At 44.3% G+C, this 14,599-nt stretch overlaps 1 protein-coding gene across 3 annotated transcripts in view; it reads right to left on the reverse strand.

The window, feature by feature from the left end:
* Positions 1-8,076: 8,076 nt before the first annotated feature.
* The window catches only part of TMEM65 (transmembrane protein 65), a 117,525-nt gene continuing 111,002 nt past the window's right edge, over positions 8,077-14,599 (reverse strand). Inside the window, exon 7 of one of the 3 annotated variants that reach the window (XM_034668592.1) lies at positions 8,077-8,926. In XM_034668592.1, the coding sequence (XP_034524483.1) occupies positions 8,780-8,926 (147 nt within the window). In that variant the 3' untranslated portion in view covers positions 8,077-8,779. Of the gene's footprint in view, positions 8,927-11,736; positions 14,334-14,599 lie in introns of those variants that run through there. The other 2 variants (XM_034668588.1, XM_034668591.1) reach the window with 2 other exon arrangements.

The raw sequence follows: 14,599 nt of genomic DNA on the forward strand, positions 1-14,599 counted from the left end.
GAAATCTGAAATCCAGGTGTCAATAGGGAAGGCTCCCTCTGAAGGCTCTAGGGAAGAATCTCTTCTTTGCCTTTTCTAGCTTCTCATGGCTGTGGGCATTCCGTGGTGTTTCCTGGCTTCTAGACACATCCTTCCAATCTCTGTCTTCACATTGCCTCCTCTTTGTGTCCCTATCCTCTTCTCTGCCTTATTTCCTTTTGCCACTTTCTTCTAAGGACACTTGTGAAGGTATTTAGAACACACCCAGATAATCCCAGATACTTTTCCTCAACTCCAGATCCTTAACTTCATCTCATCTGTTACCACATAAGGTAATACTCACTCTTTTGCCATGCAGGTAATATTCACAAGTTCTGGGGATTGGGACATACTTTACTGGAGGCTACCGAACTAAATCCACTACAGAAGACATGCCCTAAGGAAATGGGAATGGGAAGGAGGGCTTTGCTTTCTTCTTGTTCAAGAGTCTCATATCCTGACAACATTTGATTATCAGCTGCAAAACCCCCTTTGTTGTCTCTCTAGGAACCCATTCATGACCATGCCAGATCCTAACATGGTTACTAGGTCCCTGGAACCATGGTATATATCATCTGGGGGTGAGTGTGTGGGATAGTGGGATGAGACAGAATAGGTTACAGTGACTAGAGGTATGTAGCTGAAACAAGGGAACTCTTAAGAGAGAAAGAACATAAATTTTGACTCACATTATACATAGCAGTGGGGATGCTGCAGATCAGCCAAGCTTAGGGTCATCTGGTCTCACCTTATATACCTGGATATAAACTAAACTATGTTTAATCTTCACTTTTGATGTTAAGTGGTTTTGATGCTCTCCGAACTGTTGAAATAAAGTATTACTCTCTATCCCTGATCACTGAAGAAAGAGAGACATCATTTCAAAGGGACACCATGCCTATTGTATTCTATAGGTTTGTGGAATATGATGTCACCAATACCTTGGATTTGTATGTACAGCAGCAGCTCTGGGGGAGATGCAGGGGAGAAATGACCCTACCTATGAAGTCCGAGGTCTCAGGCAGAGTTTCCAAAGCATGAGTTGGTAGGAAGAGGAGGTAGAAAGCTTCACCTTTCCTGACCCTGGACCAGTCCCATGACCTCTGCATATCCTCACCTCTCATGGGACTCAATGGTCTCATTGTAAAATGAGAGGGTAAAACGGGCTAAGTAATGCCCTCCCCCCTCCCAATATACCCATGTCCTAATCCCCATAACCTGGGAATTTCACCTTATTTGGTAAGAGGGACTTTGCAGATGTGATTAAATCAAGGATCTTGAGATGGGAAATTATCCTGGATTATCTAGGTGGACCTAAATGTAATTGTAAGTGTCCTTACTAAGAGAGAGGCAAGAGAGAGGTTTGACTACAGAACAGAAGTCAACGTGGTGACTGAAGCAGAGATCATAGAGGTGCATCCTCAATCCAAGGACCGCCAGCTGCCACCAGAAGCTGGAGGAATCATGGCACAGATACTTCCCTGGAGCTTCCAGAAGGAACCAGTTCTGCCGACATCTTGATTTTAGTGCTGGAAGACCCATTGCAGACTTCTGACTTCCAGAGCCATAAGAAAATAAACTCCTGTTGTTTTAAGCCATTACTTTCAAGGCAATTTGTTCCAGCAGCAATAGGAAAGTAATGCAAGGGGTTAGGCCATGTACCTGAAATCATGATAATTATACAAGAACATTCAAGGGCTCAGCTTGGGCCAGGCGTTCTATAACAAGTTTTACTCTTACTTTGCTCCCAACAACAACCCTGAGAGGTAAGTACTATTAGTCTCGGGGAACCGAACATTAGAGAGGTTCATTAACTTTGCTAAAATTGAATAAGGAATTGGAGGGCTGGGATCTAACCTCAGGCCCAGCTGCTTACGAAGGATAGGTGATACGCTGCTGCTTTTATATAAGCAATTTCCTGACATTATTGACTTTGTATATTTAAGAGAAAAAAAATTCATGACTTACATAAGCCATTCAATGTCTACTTCCCAGTGGAACTCTAAATATCAGCGTGTGTATGTGCAAAGTGAGATCTTCTCAGGATGTGACACCTCCATTTCTTAGATTATGAGTTAAAATTGCCTTTAGCCTATGAAAATCCAATTTCAGTAACATAAGAATTCACTCAATGCGAAACGAATTTCTAGCCCTTAGGTTAGATAAAAATATAAGTGTTAATAAAAATTATCTCAAACTTGAAAAATATGGCAAAGGCCTATACAGTGTGTCTTTACAATGCCTTAATGTAACACCATTGAACAGGCCCACATAAGGAGGGTTTCATTCTCTTGGCTAGTGGTTCTCAAAATTTTGGTCTCAGGACTCCTTTAACTATTGAAAATTATTGAAGACCTTTTACTACGTGGATGATACTTACTGATCTTTGCCATCTTAGAGATTAAAAATTTAAAAATTCAAAATGCTTATAAATTCATTTGAATAATAATAAACCCATTCCATATGAATACAAGTCACACTTTTATGAAAAAAATATATATACATTTCCCAAAGTCAAATAATTTAGTGAAAAGACTGGGATTGTTTTGTATTTTTGCAAATTCCTTTAATGTCTGGCTTAAAAAAGACCTCTGGATTCTCATATATGCTTCTGGATTCAGTCTGGTGTGATATGCTGGTTTGGCTGGAGCCTGGAAAAATAATTCTGCCTCACTGAGATACAGTTTGAAAAGGCGGAGCAGAGGAGAGGCAGAATTTAATGGCCTTTGAAGATAAATATGGATATTTTCCTCTGATACTGCACCCAACTTGGCTAGCGATAGTTTCTTAAAGCTTAATGACAATATGGAACCTGAGATATCAATGAACTTCTTGAACCCTGTTCAACTAAAGTCCATTGAGCTATCTCACACTTTAAATGAATGTTTTACCCGTGTATGGATTTTGTGCCATCGTGCATTGATCACTTGGAAAATACTGGTTCACTGAGTTCTGCAAATGTTCCCAATGTTAATCTGGCTCATGGTGCCAGAGAAAAGAGTTTCAAAATTCTAATTCTCACTTGAAAATGTGAATTTTGTCACGGCCACAAATTCTGCCAGTAAGTTTTTCTGAAGTTCCAGATTCCCTTCATTCATTTTTGAGAAACAATTTGCCAAATACCCAAGGCTGAATAACCGTAGTTTGACAGTCAATTGTTTTTTTTTTTTTAAGCAAAAATGGTGTTCCTTGAAAAAAGTGGCAAGTCCTGCCCCTAAGTCCAACAACAGCCTGCTTGTCTTTCCCCTGGATAACCATGCACCTTGGTATGTAGCAGGGGTGTTTAATGTCCTCTCTTCTTTCCATTTCACTGCATGTAATATTAAAAATAGATGTACTCAGAGTCGAGATTTAAGACCATTAATACTTTTCACTGCTTCATCAAGGACATCCTTAAGTGAAACAGGTGGGGTTCCCCTGCAGCTAGTGCATGAGGTAAAGAATGTCCCAACCACCAGAGTAGTTTGGGCCCAAGACCCTGGTTTGCACCAAGGTGCCCCATTTCCACCCGCATTGCTTTTGCCTCATCAGTGCACGTGTCAACACCATGAAAATAATAAATAAAAACAGCTGATGGGCAAATAACACCTTGGTGCTATTGTGAAAACAGGTTTGGCATCATGTATTCCCAGAAAGGGTTTCAGATTCCCCACGGATCCATGGACCACATTTTGAGAACCTCCATCCCAAGATACCTTCTAGTTCTGAGAATCCATGGCCCTTCCCTAACACCAGATTTCCTAGATGACTTTATCTAAACCTATCTTCACAGCACGTGCCACAAAAGAGAGATGAGTAGCCCTGATACTCCTGTTACCCTTCATTCCACTTAGATTCTGAATCAAAAGANCGAAGACGTGAGGTCTGGCTAGGGGTGGGCAGGAGGGTTTTAATCACATGTGAGTATCCAGTTGAGCCCACTGGACAGGATCCTGTGTCACCCTGGGTGGTAGAATATGAAGGAAGTGACCTATGTCAGGGTTCCCATAGAGTGTCTAGGGCCTTAGACACTTCCAAGTCCTTTCTGGGCAGAGTGCTCAGGAAACCATCTCCTTTCTGCAGGGCTGTTTATCTCTTTCCCCAGTTAATTCCTCCTGACAGCTAACATTAGACAAGTAAAGCAGTGATTTCTGGTCTAGGTCAGCCACTCCATAACTATTTATAATCCTGCAGGAAATCATTATTCTTTTCATTTCAAGATGACTGATTAAAAAAAAAACCTAATTATGGCAGGTCATAAAAACAGAATTTCAAAGGGTGCTTTGGAGACAGAGTGACCTGGTAAATACTTATTTTCCCTTATACCTAGCTCTCTAACCACACGGAAAACTTTATCACTGTCTTCCTGATGAGCCGCTGTTTAAGAATTAGCTGGGATTCGGAGAATTGGGGAAGTGGCGCGGAGATGAGATTTGCATCAAGGCACAAGGTTTTTAGGGTATTAGTAAATCTAAATGTGTTCTATGAGGACAGGCAATGCGGCTGCAGAGCACTTGAGGATATTAGAAGCCTGCAAAGAATCTCTGAAATAAATGTCAGGGTAGAGACTCTTTGGAGTTTGGTATCAGGGTGAAATTGATGAGATTTCACCATAGTAAATACAATTGATCTCAGCCCTCCTCCTCTGGGGCCATCAGGGGGTATCCTCTGTGACCTTGAGGATTTAGTCAAATCCAAATCGGTACAAAAGACGTAAAACATTCTCTCAAAGAGAACTGTATAACAAGTCAACCTGCTGGCTGAGAATTTCTATGTCCCCATCCTCCCTGCCAATTAGTTTCTTTTCTATTTAACGAATATTATTGTTTTCACACCTACCCTGTACCTAACTCTGAGCAGGGCACTGGGAAGAATATAAAAATTATTAATATAAAACCCTTTAGCTCAAAGTTTCTAGTATTTTGAAGGAAATAAAAACTATGTACGAAAAACAATAAAAACAATACACATAGTAATGAAAAGAACAGGTCTTCCACTTCCTAACTGTGTGACATTAGACAAATCATATAAGCTTTCTAAACTTGAGATTTCTCATCTGTCACATGGGGATAACACTAGTGCATCCCTTGTGGGGTCGTTTTGGATATTAAGTGAAATACCATGTGTAAAAAGCCTTGTACAGAGCCTGTATTTACCATTGCAAATATCTGGGTCAATTATAATAACTCTAATTTTTGAGTGACTTTCCCTCCTAACAATAGCCAGGGAGCATTATTCCCTTTACAAATGATGGAATCTGAGGCTCAGGAAAATAAAATAACTCACTATACCATGATACCCCGCAGATGAGAGTCATTGCAAAAGAGCAGAGAAAGGGACAGGCATTGGAAAGATATGGGTCATTAATAGTTGTGGTAGCCTGTCTCCAAAATGGTGCCCCAGGGAACCATAGTATTTGTGTCCTTGTGTAGCCCCCCTCACTTGGTGAATGGGGGCTGGCCCCGCAATAAATGTGGCATCAGTAATGCCACATGATGTCAGAGGTGGGTTAAAGGAGCCTAGCAGCTTCCACCTGGCTCCTTCGGGATGTTTGCTCTTTAGAAGCTCCATCTTGGAGCTCAGACACCATGCTGCGAGATGCCTAAACTCAAGCCACTGCCCCAGCCAAGCTCACAGCCAACAACCTGCAGCAGCTGATCGTCCTGTGTGTGCACCGCTTTGGACTTTATCCAAAGTCAAGCCTCAAGATGACTGTAGCCCAGATGATGCTTGACTACGACTGCTTCTGAGAATCCAAGTGAGAACTGCCCAGCCAAGGAGGGGTTGCCTTTCATCTAGTATGTGGAAAGATACAAGGGGATCTTTCTCTCAGCCTAACAATAAGAAATAACTAGATGATCTAAACAATCATAACTTTCTTGGAGCATGTCGGAGAGCTAAAGTCACAAGACAACTAGGTTAACTCAACTCCCCAGGTCGACAAGCCCCTCCAAGACGAGATGAGACCTGTGAACTGTTGGACCTGTGGCAGAGCATGGGCGGCAGAGGCGGCCTCCATAACAGCAGGTGGCAGGGAGGGCCCCGCTTGTCATTCGTTTTTATATGCGCAAACTATTTTATAATTTTAAAGGTACCTGGACTGAGAAGCAGATGACCTATTTGGTAGACAGATGCTGATCGCAGCCCAGGGACCTGGGGAAGTACCCCATTCTTTGGCCCCTGTCTATCTGGTTGAGGCTGCCAGCTGCCTGTGGCAGAGATCGCCATGACAGTGAGCCCTTCTCAGAGAGCCACACCTGCATGGAGCAGGAAGGCCACCAAGACAGGAAGGCCAGGGCACTCAAGGACGGGCAGTGGCTTTGACACGCCCCACAGCTGGCAGACAGGAAAGGTTCCCAACACTCCCTGCCTCTCCTGTTCATTGATTAATGTGCACATCTTTACACAAATCATACCTCTTCCCTGTGCTTTTCTGCCTCCTTTTCCAAGGCTCAGAAAGCTAATACAGACACCCTAACTGCGCTCCCCCCGCACCCCCCCATGCCTGCACACTCATTCACAAACACGGTGGAGAGGAAGGAACCAGGCAGAGTGACTGAGAATCACTTTACCAGCAAAATGACCACAGATACCAAATGACTTGACAGGTTAAAGGATGCAGGGACAATAGATTCTCTTAACGAATCTCTAAGTGACCAAAAGAAACAGGGCACCAAAGCCTTGAGAGAAGTAGCAATGTTTTTTTGCAAAATAACATCTATAAAGGATCTACTACATACCGGGAACCTTGAATATTTTTTAACATTCTTTATCTTCAACTCATACAAAACTACAAGTTAGTTGTTACTGTCCCATTTTGCATATGGGAAAGCCAAGGCCAAGTACAGAGTAATGGTTATGCCCCAGGTGCTGCAGTCAGACTACTTGGGTTTGGTTCCCAGCTCTGCTATTTACTTGCCATGTGACCCTGGGCAAGTCTTCTCTGTGCCTCAGTCATCCCTTCTATAAGATGGGGATAATAATGGTACTTTTCATAAATGAGAGAATAAAAGTAAGACATTGGGCAATGTGCCTAGCATACGGTAAGCACTTAATGACTATGACCCGCCATCATTAAGGTACTTTACCCAAACCACACAGTGAGAAAGAGTCTGACTTCAAAGTTGCATTCTTTCCAAAGAAATATTGTTTGTGGTTGTGAAAATTGTTCTTGTGAAATATTAATAGATTTAAATAATCTAAGTTAAACAGAACTAGTATGAACTCAGATAGACCTCCCTCACTTGCCGTGATCCCCTCAAGGCAGCTTAGCCATGAATGACCAGATGTTTGCTGAATGGCTTTCCCTGCTCCGTCCTCTTGCTTGTCATCCCACCTCACTGAGACTCCCTCTCTGATGGAATCTCATTCCATGATGTTAAATTTAGATAACTAAGGATCATCAAAGTCTAATATATATTTTATTTGCTATGCAAATTTAAGAATATCAAAGCAAAACAGGACTCCTAGATATTATAAATTTCTCTTTGGGTTCTTTGTGTAACATAGGTTATCAAAGAGATAGACATCGATGGATGAATGGGTAAGTAAAATGTGGATATATATACAACAGAATATTATTTAATCTTAAAAAGGAAGGAAATTCTGGCACATGTTATAACACGGATGAACCTTGAAGACATTACGTTAAGTGAAATAAGCCAGTCACAAAAGGACAAATGTTGTATGATTCCACTTAACGAGGTAATTAGAGTAGTCAAACTCACAGAGACAGACACTAGCATGGTGGGGGCCAGGAGCTGGGGGAGGAGAGCACGGGAAGTTAGTGTTTAATAGGCACACACTTTCAGTTGTGTGGGATGAAAAGAGTTATGGGAATAGATAGTAGTGAATGTACTTAATGCCACTTCAAGAGAGTTTAAAAAAAAAGATTGATTTATTTTAGAGACAGAGAGAGAGAGAGCGTGTGCATGCATATGCAAAGGGGAGGGGCAGAGGGAGAGAGAGAATCTCAAGCAGACTCCCTGCGGAGATCAAGACCTGAGCCAAAATCAGGAGTCAGATGCTTAACTGACTGAGCCACCCAGCCGCCCCCACTTCAAGATAGTTTAAATGGTAAATTTTATGTTATGTATACGAAAATGTTTTTCAAAGAAGGAAAATATGAAATTTGGAGGAGACTAAGGGCATTATAATAATAATGGAACATAAAATATTCGTGAGCTTCTTGTTCTGAGTCGTGCTTGGAATGGGTCATGCATGAGTCCGACAGCCTGGTGGATGCTGTGAGATCAATAAAATTTAAACTCCTCAAGCTCTATTTCTCTCAACGCTAGGAGCCATAGCTATTGGGGGATGGGCTCCAGGAATTAGAACACCTGTCACTGAGGGCTAGAAAAGAAACAAGATAATCAACTATCAAGAGTATTATAGATGGAGTGATTTCTAAGAGAGTACCCACGATGAAAATCTAAGCTTGTTAAAGAGAAGAGGCAGACAGGGAGGGGTCAACTGCAATCTATTGTTCATTGAAGGTCTCTGTGGCCAGCACTGAACTGGGCATTGCTGGGAAGCAAAAACTACAAGGTAGCGTTCTCTACTGAAGGAGCTACCATCAAGTCAGAAGACATGACAGTGTCATGTCATTGGAACCCATTCAGTGCTAAGCTGTGTGGACTTTCCTAAGAGATCGGGATGTGTGGAGGTTCAATATTGTGCCAATTTGGCTTGACTGGAACTATGTTTCCCAGAATTCCTTTCCCTGGATGGTTCTGAGTTAGCACTGGTCACAGGAAGAATCTGCAATATTTGAAAGCAGCCATTATGCCCTGAAGGTCTGGTGGACCAACACCCACGCTGGTGCCTCTAATGAACGCTGGCTCTCGTTGGTGGGGATGCAGCCGGCTCGCAGCTCTTCAGGCTCCACCGGATCTCCTCCTCTGAGTCTGGAACAGGACCATGTGTAACTCTGTAACAAAGAGCACCAGCTTCTGGAGGTCACCCCACCCCCATCATGAAAATTAGAGGCAGCAAGAGAAAGATGTGGGTTCCAACCTGTCCTTGTGGGCTTAATTTGTCTTTATGGGTTCTGATTTGTCTCTGTGCACCCCAAATTGTTCTCACTGTTCTCCACTTCACATCCATCTTTTCTTTCCAACTGCTGGCCTTGCTGACCTAGAGAAACTTCAAGCCTAGCACCAGAAGTAGAAGCAAGTCTTACATAGCTTTCTTCACCACCTCCCACAACGGCCTAAGGTCTGATGTCTCTGGTGCTCCCCTTATGGCTCTNCTCCATATTAGCCATATGGCTCTGCTGTTCTGAAAGGACCATCACTAATAAGACCATGGGACAGTACAGTCAGGCAAAAGAAGGCATATGTGAGCTCAGCCTTAAAAGCTTAGGTTTTTAAATCATTAACATGCCAGCCACTTTCTAATGCTACTTTCCAAACATCACTCATCCATGCCTTAAGATGGACTTTGTTCCATCATAAGCCAGTGTTATTTCCAGCTCAGTACATACCAACCCCTAAAATATATTCCTGAGCCAGACCCAGGTAATCTCTTTTTCAGTCGGCCTGATGCCCATAGCTTTAGAGTGGATAAACACACGCAAAGTCTATAAAACCCAAGAGAAAAACAGGGGAAAGTTTGAAGAAATTACATTCATATAGTTTAGCACAATCACCAGGATGATATTTGGGCTTTGGAGTCATAAATAAGGATGAATCCTGGCTCCACACTTTCTAATCATTGGGCTTTTGCCAAGTGGCTTAACTTTTCTGAGCCTCAGTTTTCTCATCTGTAAAATGGGAGGATAGCCCCTTCATTATCAGTTTTCTGTGAAGATAAAATTTAAAAAGTGTAGAAAATACTTACTATAGTGTTTTTAAGTGCTTAGTAGTATACCAACTATGTGTATGTGTACACATGCACATGTGTGTGCACACAAACATAGAAACTCACTATCAGGAATGAGGGGTTCCATTCTTTTGGTCATTGTGTCTTATCTCCAGTAACTGGGATGCTTGTCTATAATGAATACATGGATGGATGGATGGATGGATGGATGGATGAAGGATGGATGATGGATGGATGGGTGGATGGATGGTGATGTCTGCTTTGCTAAGACTCTCCAGATAGAAGGGCCAATGCGAAAGAAGTGGACCTGAACTCCATGACTTTGAAGCAGATGTTAAGTCAAGGACATACCTACAGAGAAATCACTCAAAATTGCCGCAGCATCGGGCTCTGCCAGGTTTTTGTCCTTGCTCCCCAGGGTGTGTTTTTCAAGCACCACACTGCTCCGTGTTTCTCTCACGGACTTTTACAGTCTTCAAATCCCTTTCATGAACATAATGCCATTAGATCTTTGCAATAGCCCATTCAGGCAGGAAACACGCATATTAGTGTCCCCATCTTACGATCAGGAAAGGATTTTAGAGAGGCTGAGCCGCCTGTTCCGATATCTGACTGAGGGCTGCTTCCATCATGAGCCACAGCCGGATCAATGTCGCAGACATGCAAAGAACCACAGCCGCCCTGAGAAAAGCTGCTTTGCCATTAGAGCAAAATTATGGAGACTGCATCTTGGTCTCGTGTAACGAATGGGAGGCTTCTGCAGGGGAGCCAGGGCACCAATGCCGGGCCTGCTTTTACTAGCTGCCATTAGCATGGCCAAGGGGAAACACTTGGACCTCACCATCAAATAGATCAGAGTTTGAATCCCAGCTCCACCACTGTCTAGAAAACCTTAGGCAAGTTACCGACCTTCTTTGAGTCACAATTTTTCAATCTCCAAAATTGAGATAATGTCCAGTCTGGAGGCTGAATTGGGATAATCTGGCAAAGTAGCTGGAATCTAGCGGAGTTCAATCAATGACAATCCTCTGTTATCCCTTCTCTATCCACTTCTCAGTGGAGTAAAGAGAAACATAGCGGAACAGTTAAGAGCACGAACTAGGGAGCCAGCCTGTCTGGCTTTAAATTCTAGCCCTGCCATCTATTGGCTATGTGACCTTGGGAAAATTACTTGACTTCTCTCTCCTCAGTTTGCTCTTCTGCCAAATGAAGACAATAATAGTACTGACCTCAGAGGGTCCTTATGAAGATTAAACTAGTTAATATTTGTAAGGCACTCAGAACGTTGACTGGTATATCATAGACGCTACATAAGTTTCTTTTTTTAAATAAAAAAATAATCATTTTCATGGAACTTTTATGGAAAGAACCACTGTGAAAATCTCTTTTTTAATTTAGAAGAATCAGACAAAAGGAGGGAAATACTAAAACATCTTCCTGAAGCGTTGAAATGTACTGAGCCCTTACAATTTCACAGGCACGAAATAAGATGCAAAATGATGACGTCCGAGCTACTCATTCAGTAAACCTGTGATGTGTGCCGACTGCACACCAGGTACTTTGCTAAGCACTGGACATTCAATGGTGGACCACACAGCCAGGCCCACTGCCTTTGTGGAGCTACCATTCAGGGGGATGGCTGGTGGAAAACTTAGGGAAAAAAATCAATAAGATAATCATGGCTTACAATAAATACTTGCAGGGGGCCCCTGAGTGGCTCAGTCGGTTGAGCATCTGCCTTCAGCTCGGGTCATGATTCCCGGGTCCTGGGATCGAGCCCCTCATCGGGCTCTGCACTCAGTTGGGAGCCTGCTTCTCTCTCTCCGTCTGCCTCTCCCCACTCATGCTCTCTCTCTCTCACTCTCTCTCAGATAAATAAATAAATAATAAAAAAATAATAAGTCCTCGAAGGAAAGATAGCTGTGGACTGTGATGGGGGACAAGGGCAGGAAGGAGGTGTCTGGACAGAAGGGAGTCAGGGGAGGCTTCTCCAAGGCGGTGGCACTTAAGCTGAGACCAGAGGGCTGTGAAGGCTCTGCTCACAGAGCTTAAATCGATCTAATCTAAGGGGTTGGGAGCACTTGGCATGAGCATAAATATAGCAATTCTAATGGACCTACCTTACAGGATTGTTCTGAGGAATAAATACAGTGAGGTCTGAGAAACACCTGGCACACGGCCTGGTCCATAGTACATGCTGAACATCGTTGCCCTCTCCCTGGAAAGTGCGCCACTTCCGAGGAGAGCCCACGGTTTCTGCGTAGTCAAATGGAGCGCTTTTTTAGGCCCCTCTCTGCCTCCCAGAGCAGCATCCAATGAGGAATTAATTCAACAATTCCCTCAAATCAACACACTGTTACTAAGTGAATTTATTTATGAGTTACATTAAAGGTACAGATACAATAAAAGATACAAATCCAACCCTAACCCTGCTCTCCAGGGACTTACAGACTGAAGGAGGAAACAGATACCTACAAACTCGTAAGGAAGGAGCCCAGGACTAGAGGGGGTAACACCCGTCCACCCCAGAGCAAAGGATGGAGTGGCCCACAGATCCTCAGCAGAGAAGAAATGGAACAGATGGTCAGGAAAATCTGGCTACCTGGGGAGGGGGTCTCTAGGCATCAAAGGAGCCTTCAGTTTGCTGGCATGCTGGATGGAAGAATGTAACACCTGCCTGGCTCATGACACAAGGCCCCAGGGGCAGGCAGGCCCCAGCGCAGGGGTGTGAGCCAAAGGAAGAGGGGTCCGACACTCAAGATAGGCAACAGCCATGCCACAGGTAGCAAAGACACCACCACTCTTGCCCCGCCTGGGAGGGAACCTCAGTCCCAAGGCAATTAATGCATTCTAGCCACAAAGCCTCTCCTGCCTTCCGTCCCTGCCTGGAGTTCCCTCTCTGTTCCCCACTTCCGGATTCAGTGCACAGCTCCCAAGTTCAGTTCTGTTTCCCTGGATATTACAGCCCATAGCCATCACCGCCACCCCCTCCACAAACCGTTACAACCTGCGTCCGCAGGACTCAGATCCTTCTTCAATCAGACCATAATGTAGCAAGCCCTTGCTGCATGCAGAACTCAGTGCGAAGTGCTGGAGGCAGACCTCACACAGGACACGATGCAGGGTGCCAGGAGACACAGGCGGACATTGTCCTTCCACACAATGTAGGTTTGAGTCAGCACCGAAAGAGATGCAAATAAAGGGAACAGGGTCATGGTGGAAGAAGAGATTTCATACTTGCCATGTCTCCTCTCTTCCCACGCTACATGGCAAAGTTCTTCATTCATTCACTTGTTCATTGAAGAGATATGTACCAAGGGCACTCTCCTGGGTGATTAAGATACTTCGGTGCACAAAACAGCCGAAAATCCATCAGTGGGGGGACATTTTCACGAAGACATGAAAGAGGTAAGGAAACGACCTGTGGACTAATACAGCTCGTAGTATGGGCTTGGAAGTGCAATTCAGTGCAAAGGCCCTGAGGTGAGTGTGTACCTGGGGGAGAGCAGAAGGGGAGGAGGACTGAGAGGTAATCAGGGGGCCATGAGGGGACATGAGCTTTGCTCTGGGGGAAGTGGGGAGCCACTGGGAGATTCTGCGTTGGAAAGGAACGTGGTATAACCCACATTTAGGAAGCTGTTGTGATACCACACCAGACAGATGGTAATGGCTTCACCCAGGTGAGAAGCAAAGAAATAGCTTTAAATTATATTTCCCTCCCTAGTGCTTGGGACCATGCCCGGCATCCGGGAGAAGTGGGATAAAAACCGGACTGATTGGATTGAAATACAACAAAAACCTAAAGAGCTCTTCGGATCTGAGCTCCAGCCAAGTGCCAAGTCCCACTGCAGACAAACATGAGGACAGACATGCTAAGTGAGGCCCTGTATCCTGCCGTCATCCGGCATCCTCTGGACTGTGCTGACCGAGCTGCAGTTTTTTCTTGGATTGCTCAGTGGGCAATCCTGACAGCAGGGCATGTGAGCCCGAGGTCTCATTGGCTGGAGCTGAGAGCTGCAAGAAAGAAACCTGTGTCCTGGGTAAAGCAGTGAGAAGGGAAAGGTCCCTGTACTTCCATTATGTCACGGATTTTTAATGTATCAAGTGACCTCAAAATTAAAAGAGGCTTCTGAAGGCCCATCCGCCCCCCTCCAAGTTTGCTATCCTCAGAAGGGCTGCCCTGGATTTCAGTCCAGAAGCCTGGTAAAGAGAGGCTCACAAAACTCAAAAATGCCTAAAGTGATGATTCAGGGACCAGGCCCAGCTTGTCTTCTGGTGTGCTCTGGATGCAAAAGGAGAGGACGTGAGTGCATAGTGAGCAAGAGATCATTCTCTCATGGACTGAACCCCCTCACTGCCCAAGCTCCCCTCTTCCACCTCCCCCACCTGCTACAGAGACCTCCAAACAAAGGATCACGTCATCTTTATGATCATTCCAACTATTCGCTGTGAGACACTTGCTTGCTGAGGAGCTCGTTCTGCAGAACTTTGCAGGACTTGGTCTAGGTGAGAAACTGCAGAAAGATGTAGAAAAAAATCAGGATCTTGGTGAGTTTCATTGCCCTGACCCCTCTGTTGAAAGGAGTGCCCCCCTGCATCACTGTGACATCAACCTGTGTCTAACTCCATTCAGGCTGTGATCACAGAACACCAGAGACCTCGCGGCTTATGNCAGACCATGTGGCTTATGAAGAATGGAAATTTATTTCTGAGTGAGTGAATGAATGTTTCATCAGCTTGAGACAGCCCGTGCACGGGAACAGCCCTGGAATCCCATCCG

Source organism: Ailuropoda melanoleuca, chromosome 9 (assembly GCF_002007445.2).
Source record: "Ailuropoda melanoleuca isolate Jingjing chromosome 9, ASM200744v2, whole genome shotgun sequence".
Taxonomy (NCBI): Eukaryota; Metazoa; Chordata; class Mammalia; order Carnivora; family Ursidae; genus Ailuropoda; species Ailuropoda melanoleuca.